At 34.3% G+C, this 15,169-nt stretch overlaps 1 protein-coding gene across 4 annotated transcripts in view; it reads right to left on the reverse strand.

The window, feature by feature from the left end:
* Positions 1-5,277: 5,277 nt before the first annotated feature.
* Positions 5,278-15,169, reverse strand: part of DACH1 (dachshund family transcription factor 1) — a 364,095-nt gene continuing 354,203 nt past the window's right edge. For 2 of the 4 annotated variants that reach the window (XM_042805982.1, XM_042805980.1), the window contains one exon: positions 5,278-5,820. In XM_042805982.1, the coding sequence (XP_042661916.1) occupies positions 5,783-5,820 (38 nt within the window). In that variant the 3' untranslated portion in view covers positions 5,278-5,782. The remainder of the gene's footprint in view (positions 5,821-15,169) is intronic. The other 2 variants (XM_042805983.1, XM_042805981.1) reach the window with 1 other exon arrangement.

Below are 15,169 nucleotides of genomic sequence, written 5' to 3' on the forward strand. Positions count from 1 at the left end.
CCTAAGACTGTCTGTCCAGTGTACCCAATAAAAGTTGAATAGGAAAGTGCACTCGAAGTCCAGTTACTTTCTTTATTTCCAACAGCTGTTCTTTCTGTTATTAGACATATTATTTGCTCACTTTGCCTTTTATTTATTGCTAGAAAATTGGTCTGAGAACTGATTGACAAAGTTCCTACAGCTTCCATTCTTATTTAAATGAACTATATCTGCACTGGAATAGGTGCTTTTTTCATCCTCTCTGTATTCACGTTCTGTATCTTCTTTCACATCTTGCTGTTAGTGCAGCTCATTCTTCTGGCCTCTTGATATGGAAGATCAAAAAGCTGTGAATCCTTAAACATATCCCAGTAATTTCTATTCTAGAACTGGTAACTGCTGTTTATTTGATAAAATTTTCCTCCCTTCTAAATTGGATACAGAAAGTGTTCTGCCTACAAGGGCATCATGTCTGTAAGTTTTGTAGGTTTAGAATCATAAAAACCTGAGGTTGGAATGGACCTCTGAAGGTCAACTAGGCTAACCCTCTTTAAACTGGGCAAAGTTAGATCAGTTTTCCCAGAGCCTTGCTCACCTCAGCTTTGAAAATCTCAAAATATGGAGATCCCAGAATTTCTCTGGGAAAACTGTTCTAGTGCTTCATCACTCTCATCTTGATTTTTTTTCCCCTTATATCCAGTTGGAATTTCATTTGTTGCAACTGGTATCTGTTTTTATTCTTGTCCTTTTGCTGTATACAGCAAGATGAATCTGGCTCTGTCTTTATAATCCAAATTTAGAGGATCAATTAACTAATTCACTGGACTACGACAACCATTGTTACTATAACTTGGATGAAGAAATCCTGTATATCCACATATTATATGCAAATTCTCCCAAATTGCATAGTAGTATTTGACCTTTGGGTGAACATTTGCAAAGCTTCAAGTACTCTGGATGTCTAGAGATTTTTATTTCTAACTTGATTCTTTCTGAGAACATGAATTTCAGAAAATCTTTGTTTCCTCTCCCTTTGAAAATGAAGCTTTTTACAGAAGAAGCTTCTGCTTGAAATGATGTGATACTGACAGTGGTGGAACCATCGTCATTGATCAGGGTGAGCTCCAGCTCAGCAAAGTCACACTAATAAATTCCTCAGTATCTTGTGGATGAGCTAAGACAGCAGCTACTGAAAAAGTAAGTTTCACAGAACCCTGGAGCTAGGACATTTCATTTTGTGCAAGACACTAAAAATGTCTGAAGTTTGGCCATCAAAACTAGAAGCACCTGTAACCAGCAGTCACGCTTGAAAATCTTGGCCTCAGGCTTTGTTTATTGCACCGTCCTGTGTGAAATAACATGTAAGCAAATAGCAAGCAATTTTCAAGAATTTAGAGCATCTTCAACAAATAAAGAGGTTTACCTTTCAGATCAAAACCCAACCTTAAATCTCTTTCCATAGCAAAAGAAAAACAAAAATTCTTTCTCAATTGAGTCTGTCATTTCCTCAAGGATTTTCCTAAAACTTTAGGCACCTAGCTGTTGTCTCCAAACTTCTTCAGGATCTGATCATAACCTACTACTAAGTTACAGGCAAGATACATTTAGGGCAACATCTTCTTGATTTTGACCTGAGCTTTGGCAGAGCTTAGTTTTACTGTAACAAGGAGTATCAACATCTGACTAGCTATTGGTTCATTCAACCTTGCCCTGATAAATCCCAGCTAATGTGAATGGATAAATCAATGATTTATTAATAGAGATAGAGTGGAATTTATGTGAGGGCAGGTTCCTTCCTGTTGAAATAAACTATTTCCTGGTTTGCTTAAAAACACACAGGTGGGTTTCTAGTCTGTTACTGTAGAGATCATTCATTTTTGGGAGTGAGGTGGACTGCGAGATCAGTGAACTTACTTTTTCCCTGCTTTAACCATGAAAGAGCTTATAGGAGGGGACCTGGCTGTGGCATAGCTGGGATGCTTACTAACATAGACCTGTGGGACAAGTCTATTTTAATTCAGATGGAAGGATATTGTGATTGTCCTATATACAGCTATCCAAAAACCTCATCAACTAGCCAGCAACAACAACCTGCCAGAACCCAGGAAGCCTGTCAGCCTCACACTTGTAGTCCCCAGGGACTAGGGATGATGAAATGGGCTGGTCCAAGAAAGCTAATCTCTTCTGCTTTCCCAAACAAGCCTGCTCCCTATTGAAATCAGAAACATTCAGGTAGGTATGGCTCAGAAAGGAAGGGGAAGGAAGGGATGGGACAGTAAGGCAAGGCAAGGCCAGGCAAGGCAGGGAAATAAAGAAGAATACTCAAAATCAATCATACATCTCTGACTTTTGAATTTTCTGTAAGCAGAAATATCTTACTTCCAGATTTGTTCTTAAATAACTATCTTAATCTTCAAAAAAAAAAAAAAAAAAAAAATTACCCCTTTTTTCCCCTCACAATACCACTTAAAGGTATGCTAAGACAGAACTATTTATTTCTCCACATACCTGTTTAAATGTTGAAAAACTCACTGCTTGTGTTAGGATACCAAAGTTTCTAAACACATTTTATCAAGTGAAGGAGATTTGAGACAAAACCAACCGAATTACCACTGCATTTTTGTAGTTAGGGGAATAATATGTTTTGTTCCATCAATGTGCCCACTTTACATTATTCAGCACAAAGCTTTGAGAAATAAGAATCATGGGAATATCATAATATAAAGGAAAAAGGTACAAATAACAGCTTCATAAACTGAGAAATGTACATAAATAAATCATGTAGATGGGGGCAGTTTGCTTAGCTGGCAAGAAAAAAAAATATGGAAAATCTGCTTGTTAAACAATAACCACAGAGTGTGCTTTTATGATGTTTTTCACCACAGTAATTCATATTAGAGATAGAAGCAGTTGCATGTTAAATAAAATCATTCAGCATTGTTTTCCTCACATTACAAAGAGCTGACTTATGTTGTTTTTAGATGCCTCCCATTAGAAAGTAAATATTCCTCTGATGTTACACATTTCAGAAAATTTAATAAAGATGAACTGTAAATAAAGTCACAGGGAGATTTCAGACAGTTTTATTAGCAGATTGTTGAAAAGAAAAGAAAATTAAATACAATAACAGTAAACGTGGTTCTCACATTGAAACCAGGCTCAAATAACTAGGCTACCATAGAAAAATTTCCAATTCTTGCATTATGATGTAAAAACAGATTTTTGTACAGATTTTGTACAACAAAATTCGTAATAACCTTTTTTTCATTTTTAGAAAACTTTAAATATATAGATAAAAATAGACAATTTTCATAGGTCCTACATGAAGATGAGTATGTTCTGTTCCAAGGGCTTGCATAGAGCGCAAATGTGGTTATAATATAGAACAACTAGACATTAATATCTTTAAGATTACAAAAGCATATAAACAATAACATGAGCACAACTTTTCTTCATAATCTATGCCAAAAAAAAAATCCAAATCAAAAACCAAAACCAAAATACCAACCCAAAACCTGTGTAACTAAAGAGGGGCAAAAAATTCAACTTACGGTAACATCTCATGGTCTGTAATATTTACACTGGTTTTAGCAAGATTCTTTCTAAACTTCCATCTTATAAATTGGTTCCCTCTTAATCCTTAACATTCCCATTTATGTACCAAGCCAAACACTGAGGCATTCCCAAAGGTCTTGAACGTATATACTGTAAAACTACTAAACCTACTTACAGGTGACTCTATGCAAGGAGCAGAGCAATGGTGGATGCTACTACATATTTCAGTTGTAGGCTTTTAATTCTCTTCCAGATATGAATGATTCAAAAGCTTGCCACAAGTCCATCTAACTTTACAGCTGTTAACCCTTTAAAGACTGCATATGAAAAAAACTGGAGTACAGAATCCCATATGTGTTCAAGCAACTATTAAAATTATGAAAGAATCATGGTTAGAAAATAATATCACTACAAAGTATTAGGTAACAATATTTAATGAAAAATATTGCTCAATATTTCTTTAAAAAAAAAAATCACTGTGGTGTGAACTTGTATATACATTTTTCTATTGTTAAAAAAGGGTTGTGGTGGAGTAAATATGAATGACACAAAGTAAACGTGTACCAGTATTGCAAGGAAGACCTACAAACTATAGAAGCTCAGTGCTAGAGTTTACAAAACATTAGATTTTTTTTTTTGACAAAATAATATTAATATCCAATCAGAACTATTTTTAAAGAAATATTTGCTTTAAGTTAGGCATTTTAGACATTTAAGGTTTTGATATGTTTCCATGTAATAAATAATATTTTATATGCTTAAAACATTAGATGAAGAAAACATAATCACAAAACTTACAGTAATAGCACTGATTCACAAAATCAGTCTTTAAAGGGGTAACCCAAATGTACGCAAAGCAAAGAACATAACTTTTAGTAATGTAATAAGCACTGTGTTGCAGCTTACTTCCAGTTATCAGCACAAAGGTGAAAACACATATTGTAGCTTTCATAAAGACAGTGAAAGTAACACATAACCACCCATCCCTAAGACAAGGTGGGAGGGACAACAGACTTCAACTGTATCACTCAGTTCTACGTGGAATTGGACTGATACATCAAGTGTTTGTTAGGTTTTCTTTTTTTAGCAACATTGACGCAATATGACATTAACATATAAAAATATTTCTGGCATTTTGACTTGCTGCTCAGCCACAGTCCATTCTTAAAAGTGCACTAATCAGGGCACTAACCAGGGCTCAATATACAAATAAAAGTGGCTGATACAGAATTCTGACTTGTTACCAGATGCTTAAGATCTCATTCAGTAATACTGTGACTCCAGGACAAATATTTACATGCCTGCATGCGTTAAAACTAGAAAGGTGTCTTTCTGACCAACAGGGTGACAAAACAATATTATCTAAAATTTTCATTTCCTAAACTCTAGATTTCTACTGCATACATAATACCTTCCTTGTGTGATTTGTGTTATATACTGTACATGTGACCAACAGTTTGATAAGAAGCAAAGTCTTTTATTTCATAAACCCCTGCCAGTTTACAATGAGAAATTATTACTCTTTTTATCATAATTTTTTTATTTTAGGAAAAGAGACTTTGTGAACAGTAAAACAGTTTGTTTACATTCAGCATTTCTTTTCACTTACACAAAATTCCATTTCACTTAATGTAGTCTAACATACATGTGTTGGTCTCTTGAAAGCATGTGGAAAAAATGTCTTTAGAAGAAAACCCACAATCATAGTTTGAAAACTGAATGTATCAATTTTTTTTTCTTTTACCTTTTTTTTTTTTTTTTTTACTTTTTTTTTTAATAAGAATCCTCTTATGCCCTCTATAAGTTCATTTCTGAGCTGTCTTGCTGGTTTCGGTATGATATAACAGTCTGTAAGTGTACTTGGACACCGCTGGAAGGATCATTTGATGTGCTCAAATAGAAACATCAGAGGAGGACAAAGTCTGCATTCCTTGAGAAAGGGAATACTCAGCCTTGTTCTGACCCGCCTGTAATTTTGGATGCAATAGTCCGGCGCAGAGACGCAGATTTTCACTGTAAGAAGAGTGCTACTGTACATTTACGAACATTCTCTAGGTCTCCGGGTTGAGCCACAGGAGATAACCAAAGGAGGACACTCTTGTAGAATTCTTTACATTTTTGAAGAACATTGATAAATGAAGTTGAGGAAGTTGCCTTGAAAACACTTTGTTTCCACAGAATTCCTTATAAGCCAATCTCTTACTGCAAAGTTTTTTACTGTAGCACGGGTATCTTCAGCAGGAAAAACTCAGTACATGACAGTAGTCTTCAAATAAAGTCTTCCATCTGAAATATGAAAAACAAACACTTGCTTTATATATTTATATCTGAAATGAATCAAAGAGGAAAAAAGCCACAAGATTTAAAATCTCAGCAGTAGTAGTCTTCTCATAAATCTGTAAAATGCCACCTATGGTATTTTATGTTTAAAATAATAATAGTAAAAAAAATAATAAAACCTGAATATCACCATTGCAATTTCATCTGACAGTGGTCAAATTAACTCTGTTAAAAATTACACGCACTTTGCAAGTTGTGAATACTGTAATACCTTCTAATGCATTAATCTATGCTGCACTCATATCAGTTCTGAGGCACTAGGAATGTAGGTGGAGCCTCTGTGCATGTGTTTTTACTGATATGCAAACTTAACTGAATAATACTGAACAGCAATTATTTCCTTCATGGTTGCATGCAAAAATCTTCTTGCATGCAATCGTTAGTACTCCCATCACTAAAGGCATAGCTCATACTTTCTGATTTAGCTATGTTGTTAAATATACCATGTAATGTAACCATTGTGCACATTTGTAGCTATTTATATAGAACTCAGTATAGGATATTTAATCGGTATCAGTGAAGTATAGCCTCTTTCCCCTATAAATGGGATTAACTGAACAATTACTATGTTAAAGATGTAAGCACATCTCTCAACATTTTTTCCACCCAAGTGAAGAGCATATATTTAAGTGAGATATATATGATGGATTAGGAGCATGAGACACAATAAGCTCACCTAGCCAATAACTGTTGATCTAGAAAAACTTGAAGAGAACATTCTGTCTTAACATGTTTTCACCTAGATTACAAATATAGAGCAATTTTTTCTTCACTGGGGACATGAACACCTTATATGCATCTATTATCATAGCAACACAAAGGCTTTTGTAGGTTTTCTTAAATGGGAAACAGACAGAAAAACTTCTTACTTTTCTGACCTGTAGGATAGAAAGCATTGCTCTCTTATGAGTAAAGCATATTATGAAGCATTTTAATCCTCCACAGTGCATAATTACGAAACACTACTTATATTTTAGAATACAATGCTGTATCTCAGTTCTTGAAGTCTGCATGAAACCCTTCTTTTGGTCCAAGTGAAAGCAGCAAACATTTATAAGATTACACAGATTTTTGTTTCTGTTTTGGTTTTCTTAGTTTAACCTTCTAATTCCAACTTAGTCTTTGAAATTCTTACCAGATATATGGGAAAACAATTGTGTGAGATATAAATGAATGCTGATGTTTTTTAAATGCTTGGCTGTCATTTAAACATGCGGCATCACTTTCACAAGCTTACTGCAACTGTTGAGACAGAAAAATTTAACTGGAAAGCAAATTTACATCACATATAGCTGTAAAAATTCATCCCTTCTGCACACCCCTTCCCAATTTTCATTGTCTAGGCTCTATCAGAACTTCTGGGGAACAGAGAAGGTAGAATCGCTCACTCTGTCATAGTGATTCTTATCTAGCATCCCTCCGAGTTCTCCTTTTCCACCACCAGTTTTCTCTTGCAAGCTTCTGGTGTGTACCCCTTTTTGCTACTTTCTCCTCTGTCTTTACATTTTACTGCCCCTTTTCCCTACTTTTTTACATCCCTAGGTTTTTTGTTTTTTTTTTTTTTGTTTTTTTTTTTTTTGTTTTTTTTTTTTTTTTTTTTGGCAGAATAGATGATAACTTTCCCACCACTTAGAATTCTTCTGCTCAGAACCATTTCCATGTTCTCTTTGCTCTTCACAATCTTTGTGCACTGAAGAGAGATTAAAAGAAACTGAGTAAGGCTTTAACTTAAAGATATTTTATTCTTATTTGATGCATGAAGAGCAACCAAAATGCTTATGGGAATTCAGAAGAGAAAGAAGGAGCCTCTGAAATCGACCTTGTTAAAACTGAAGGCTTGGTAAACCATCTCAAAAGAAAACCTGCATCAAGTACAGGATAGCCAGAGCTACTACTGGCTACAGTTGCATATAATTCTCCCAAACATATTGAATAAACACCATAGACATTTAGAGCACTAAAGCTGTCCAGATACCTCTCTAGGAGAATTACTCTGCATATATAACAGCACTTTGACTATCCTGAATGTATACTTGCTAATGAGTGCTATACGTAATTCCCACACCTAAACATTAAGACAACCTACAGTCAGTAACCTGTGTTTTATTTTACTGTATCAGGTCTCTGTATACCTTTTAAGATAAAGTATTTATTAAAACATACTCTCAATTAGAAATACAGCTGTAGGAAGTGGAATCCTTGTAGCAGACAACAAAAGATGAACAATCTGTAGAGAAAAGCAGTACATTTTCAAAAGTCAGCTCTATTTTACACTGCTTAAGGACCAAATCTGGCAATGAAGTCAGTAGGAGGTTTCTCACTTTTAATGGAAGACACTATCAGATCCCATATTCTGTATCCACAGACAATGAACTATAATAGAAATACGCAGCTTTATGAAGCATTTTCCTTACAAAGTAAGAGGATATTTGTTTATATAACTTAAAAACATTTGAAATGAAGATATACAATAAGCATAAATCTTCCTGTTTCCCAAATAACGATATGATGGACCATTAAAAGTTCAATTAAATCATATTTATTGATAATGGACTTAAAATGTCATATAGGGACTCAGCAGCTGATCTAATATCAATGCTCAGCTTATTATAAGACAGGTATATTCTCTATTAATGTGTTTGACTAATTCCCCTAACGTATGGGAAAAGACAGAAAGCATTAGACACATCAACTTTAAAATAAATCCAGACATGTTATGCTATAGATAAAGCAATTCCATGATTAAGTAATACATAGTAAGAGTTCGAACGTTGCTAAAAAATGTAAAATATTTCCTTTATATTCTCAAGATTAGTTACAAAAGAATGAGGTTCAAAATGAATATCCTTTTATTTAGATCCTATAGTGCCAACATGGAAAAAAAAAAAAAATCACACTGTCTGTGGAACTGCCCACTACCCTCTGAAATCATGAGTTTGGGAGAAGATGGAGAAATCATTTCTTTAGCCTTTATACTTCCAGCATGCTCTTGTGCATAGCTGAGAAGTTCATGTAGTCATTCATGAAGAACTTACACCAGGCAAAAAGCATTGCACTTCAGAAATACGAAGACTTCAACCCGTGCTAGGAAAAACAGAGGTAACTCACAGATGTGCACAGGAATGATAACCTTGCGTCGTAGTGTGGTGGTCAAATACAATACCTATATCTGATTGCTGTCCCTTTTCCTTTTCAGACTCCTATTCCCTTCTTCCTAAGCATTTCTCTCTTGATTCTCATTGTTCAGAGATTCTTCCAAAATAACTGGAATTTCTCAACATTGGTGTCAAAGCCACCGGAATTAGTTTGCCTCTAGGTGTAGCCAATGTTCCTATCTGAATACCAGTGGAGCATTACCACTGCCAGGCCTTCATGATTTTGAGGTTAAAATCACAAACAAATCCTACAAATCATGAGAGTGATCAGTGATCAGTAAATCAAGCAAGCTCAACCTTTGTAACTCAATGTGAAAATGCCACTACTCCTAAATCCCAAATCATGACCATGTCTCTGCTTCCTTCCTCCTGATCATCTTTTATTTAGCAGTTATATATATATATTGCATTACTTTCTATTGTTAACAAATGCAGAATTTGTCTATCTGCATAAAAATGATTTTATGTAAACCGAATATGGAATATACTCTTCATACAAACATAGATATATGCACACAAATATATACTACACAAACACACAGAGTGTTCTCTAAAAATGTTTACAATGTTGGAATATATTTTTAGCCTACTGAAAACTGTTGATCTGTGGTAAAGCTACCCAAATTGACATACTGTTATATACAATATAAATACATAAAAATTCCTTTCACTCTTAGAAAGTGAAGCAAAAACACAAACTGGGAAAATACTGTTAAGTTTCTAAATAGATCTGTGCATGATTAGCAGATTGTCATCTGTTTTAATTGCTCTTTTGCAAATGGCAGTGTTCAGCAAGAACACATAAGCTCACGCTACTAACTCAAACTGAAAACGCCACTACTCCTAAATCTCATTTGTTCCTGTCTGTGGACTGATATGACAGAAATTCTAGCCAGAGTGAGGGAGTATTTTTTTTAGATCAGCCCTTTTTAATTAAGACTCATCTTGAGGCTTTTGAATGAACATGCCCAAATAGTTAAAAGGTCATAAATGTTATAAAAAGCAAACAAATGGAACTGACATAGAAGTTTGCAGTACTGAAAGAAATCATATGTCTTGAAATGCATTCCCACAGAGATGTCAGCTGGGGAATGATTCACACTGGTGTTCTGTGGGCAACTTGTAGTAAGTATTTCTATGGGCCCAACATTTTCTGAGATAAAGGCATAAACCCATTCAAATATTATTCCTATTAATATGCATCCTTGTAAAGTGATACAAATCTACAATGAAATGTTAAGTTTGGTTTTAGGCTGCAAACTAAATAAATCATCCATTAGAAGGTAATGAGTGTATTTTTGCCACTCAATGCAAGCCACACTGGGGTTGTTTGCCACCCAAACAATCATACTTTAGTTTGTATTCTGAAAGCTGCTTTAAAAATAAACATAACAGTGATCATCATGACTATCATAAGAGCATGCTGCAGTCTTTAGTTTATGAAAAATCTGCAAATCTACATCAAAGGTGTGGTGTCACACCTGAATTCAGTCAATTGCTATGATAGAAAAGCCTACTGAGGAAAAATCTCCTTAGTAATATGATAAAGTGTTAGGAGCTTTGGGGAAAAAAACAGCTAACCCACCAAACAAACAGGAAGATATGGTAGCATGTCACAGACAGCTAATAAGAAAGAAATCCACAGAGTCCAAGTTAGTAAGAAAAAAAGGACAAAATAATGCATGAGAAGAAAAATAAACAATAAAATCAGAAATCTCAGTGGGAGTTTTTGAAAGTTAGGATGTCAAGGTTTGGACATTTTTTTATTAATTTATTATTAGTTGTTATTTTTTATTATCATAACTTGTGAGCTGTAGAGTAGCAAATGCCAGCCCATGATCCAGGAACCCTTACATCAAAGTAGCCCCAATTTTAGTCACTAGAGTTCCTAGCTACAGTTAATGTAATTTTGTCAAATATGCACAGGCTGGTGATATAAGCTGATCTTTACTCAAAATGGGTCTTAAGGATATCTGAATGGTGGATCTATTAATATCTTTGTGCTTTCAAAGTTAAGAACACCTACATTAGTTTGATTTCTCCTGTTATTAAGAAGAACACAACTGAACAAGTGTGGATAGGAACTTTATTCCTAAATCTGACTCTGAAATGTTATGTGATTTCACTTTTCTGTTTTTCTGTTTTCTCTTTTAACCTTTCTCTCTTTTTTTCCCTTCTCTTTTTAGGTACCAGAGATTCCATGCACTGATGGTTTCTCATTCTGTCTTCTTGTATTTAGCATGGTATATCAGGCTTCACCGAGATCTCTAAGAGCTATGTTAGCACAAATAACAAAGGCCCCACCATCGAAAAAAAAAAAAAAAAAACACATGCGCATACTTATTTAATTGAAACTATAGGTTCTTGGCTCATAAAAGTCCATTTGAAGTCCATCTCCATGGCTGGTGACTGAACTGACCTGAGCTTAGTGTCCTCTTTTAAAATCACATTTCAACAAAAAAGCCCCAGGACCAGCCCACGTGCTCACTAAAGACAGCACAGACTTCATACTGAAATTCAGTATATACACACTGTTGCCACACCCTACAGGCAGTAAAAACTGCTAACTTCAGTTCTAGCATGCTGAGGCAATTATGAAGCATTTCTGACTCTCTGTACGAGAAAAGATGGTGTGGCAAGTTAATGAAATAACTTGTAAGTTAGTGTAACACATATTTTGTAACTTAAGAATCACTTCAGCTCCCTTTCTCAATATTTTATAAGTTAGAATATTAGTGTGAAAATACTACGATCCACCCTCAGTCCAACAGGTTAAAATAAATAAAATATTTCTGACATTAAAAGGGGATACTTCTATCTAAATAAAAGAAAAGCTGCTCACTTGTGCTAAAGAACATAATAAATTGTGTTTCCTGTTAGGAAGTAGCTTTATTGAAAATGGCAGCTATTTTCTCAGAAGTTATTTCCAGGCACCTGTAATCTAATGAGTTTGTCCCTTTCAAAGAACAGTTGTACGTGCATGCCTGAATGCACACAACCTCTTCAGCCCAGAGCTGATAAAAGCATCTGCAAGCCATAGCTCAAGCATATTTAAATTATATAACTGGTTGGTTTATTTGTTTTAATAAGATGGGGCAAATGTGAATCACAGTGTACTTCTAACCTTTCATTCAACCTGATGTTTTAATCATTTGGAGGAAGAGAAACAAAACAAAAGAAAGAGATGGCAAACAAATGGTAATGATTCATGTGATATTTGATAAGACAGCAACGGGAAGTCAAAATAAAAGAAAGCGTATTGTGACAGGTGGAAGGGATCTTAGTCAAATTGTAACCCTTCTTCAAAAAACTTAAAGGAAGTAGCTAATTAAGGACAAAATATATTTTTGTATACTCTTCGTATATTTTATCCAAAATCAAGACAAAAGAGGATTTATTTGCCACTGAAGCATGAAGATAAAAATGGGAGTCTAACTTTTTAATCATGGGAAAATCATTTATGATGAGGTTGAGTCTTTTTCAGAGTTTGTAGTGGGACTGAGAACACAAAGCCTAGCTTTTGTAAAAAGCAGTGATGAAATCAACTGAATATAACTTTCCATAATTTTCCTAATAAAATGCAAAACAATATGTTGTGAGGGGGAAAGACTCCTCCCAGTGTACGAGGTTAATCAGAGCTCTGAAGCTTTACAACTTTACACTGAAAAGGAGGGACAGAAGGATCTATACTGTCTTGACATTGTTACTGATAGCAAAAGTAGATCATGTATTGGGGAGCATGGATGGATCCACTGCCCTCTTCCCAAGCAGAATTAGAGCAGAGTCCAGATGTAGGAAATTGGGCTCAACTGTTGAGGCTTTGAAATCGGAGCAATTTGTTCTTTAAAAAAAGTGCTTATCCAGTTTTTATGCAAAGATGGGTGATTTCACACTGCATGTTCAATAAACTCATGCAAATATGAAGTATGTAAACATATTTGGCCAAACACTATCCTAGTTTGCCCTTTGTATAACACCAATAAATTAGTTTCAAATTTGCACATTGTTATTAATCATACACCTTTCATTTCTCTACTTAACATTCATGTACAAATATATTTGTGTTAATACTCAGCGCAAAAATTCAGGAGACTGAGCTGCTCATGTCTATCTTTTTAAAATAATTTATACTTAGGAGATTTTAATTCTATGGCTGAGTTTAAAAACATAAAACTAATACATGGATAAATATGTAACAAAGAGTGTCTAAACACCTTTTTTGAAGTGCTCTTAACTATTGAACTGTCAGGATATTATTTCAGTAATTTTATCATGTGTTTAATCATGAATATATGTTTTCATTATATCACTGAATACCACGGAAGTAAGCTAAAGGTCAGCAACCTGTAAACTTTAGTAAACTAAAAAAGTGATGGACTACCTGAATATGTCACCTTCTATTATTTAAAGATCATATAGAACAAACAGAGCTTGCCATTTTGAGTACTGAAAAGATTGAACTGGCAAGGGGAGAAATTCTTTGAAAGAAATACATTTTTAAAAATCACACTTTTATTGTTGTCTTAATGAACTTAACAACCCTTTTTCTGTTTGTATAAACAGAAAAAAAGCATTTCCAAAAAAAGACAACAGAACTGATTACTTACAAGCACTGAACCTGAGTCACTAAGGCACTGTATTGTGTCACTTCTGTTGGTAAAGAAAATAAAATAAAAAAAAACAACAGAGAAAAACCAAAACCAAACACCTTCAACTGAAGAATCATGTGGAAAAGTTATTAAAGGATGAGGTCACAGCTAAATATGATCAGCTTGTGAGTTTCCACAGCTCATTGTGTTCAGTGCTGTTTGTAACACAGCGTGGATAATTTTTATGCTGACCAATCTGTCCTGCATTAAATAGTTTTAAATTCTGCAAAAATGTGTGCTTTATACGCTATTCTATTTTCAGAAACATAAACAACTTTTTTTTTTTTTTTACTATCTTTTTAGCAAGCCAATCAACAAGCAACCTTGGATCTGATAGCATAAAATTGAGAGTTGAGTATTGGAATGTGGTTTCTGCCTCATACCTTCTTTTTTTTCTTGTAAAGTCTTGATGGAAACAGATATTACTACTCATCTTTTTAGTCTGATTACTCTTCTTTCCACTTTTCTCCATTTTGCCTCCTTTTTTAGTGCTTTGCTCAAATTATCACTTTTTTATGCTAAGCATCATCACAAAAGTAATCTTACATACAAAATATGAATCATAAAGTTAATCTTCAAACTGTCTTAAGAAAGTAATTATTTTTCTCTCTGGAGAGGAAAAAATGGTCATGAAATCTGAATAAAATACAATAGATCAGCATTTGTTGGAGCTTTCAGCAGTTTCTTCTTCTGAGTTGAGACCAAATTACAGAAAGTATCTATGTGAAAGCATATACAAGCTAGTAGTTCCTAAAAACTACCCTCCATACACACACATAAACACACAGAGCTCCTTTTCATCACTGAACTAGAAGATAATTGTATTAGTATGATACATGTTTTTATAATTACAGATCACATAATAAAGTGTGGATTAATAAAGATCTTTTATGAAAGTCTGGAAAAAGTAACATGGGTCATGATTTTTCTATTAGGAATAGATGTGGCCATGGTCAGTACTGGCAATCTATTGTTTAGATCACCAGACAGTGTGACGTTCATTTCCTTCAGCACACACAAATCATTTATGAAGATAAGTTCTTCTAAAGTATTATCTTTTCTAGGGCTTTAGCCCAGATTACTTTTTAAAACACAAGAAAAGATTTACCTAATACCTACTCCTACACAGAGCATCTCTTCTGATTCACAGAATCACAAACCTATCTCACTCTTCTACAAGCTACTTCTTTTCTAAAGAAAAAAATTTCATTTGATGTAATGTCCCAATAACTAAAACACAGACTAGTTTTTGTTCTTTTCAGATTAGACTTAAAACCCACAATTAATACGTGAGTATGATCTGGCTTTTCCTTAATCCCGGTTACTGAGATGTCATTTCAAATGCTGCAAAGGTTACTGGAAAATAGAGGCCATTTAAAGAAAGCATTTAGCTTTACTACTTACATTAACCTACATAGTTCAATTCTGGAATTTGTGGAATCCTTTTCTAATATCAATATCACATTAACACCACATTTTTCTTTAATACCC

Source organism: Tyto alba, unplaced genomic scaffold (genome assembly GCF_018691265.1).
Source record: "Tyto alba isolate M040663 unplaced genomic scaffold, T.alba_DEE_v4.0 Super-Scaffold_45, whole genome shotgun sequence".
In the NCBI taxonomy this organism is placed as follows: Eukaryota; Metazoa; Chordata; class Aves; order Strigiformes; family Tytonidae; genus Tyto; species Tyto alba.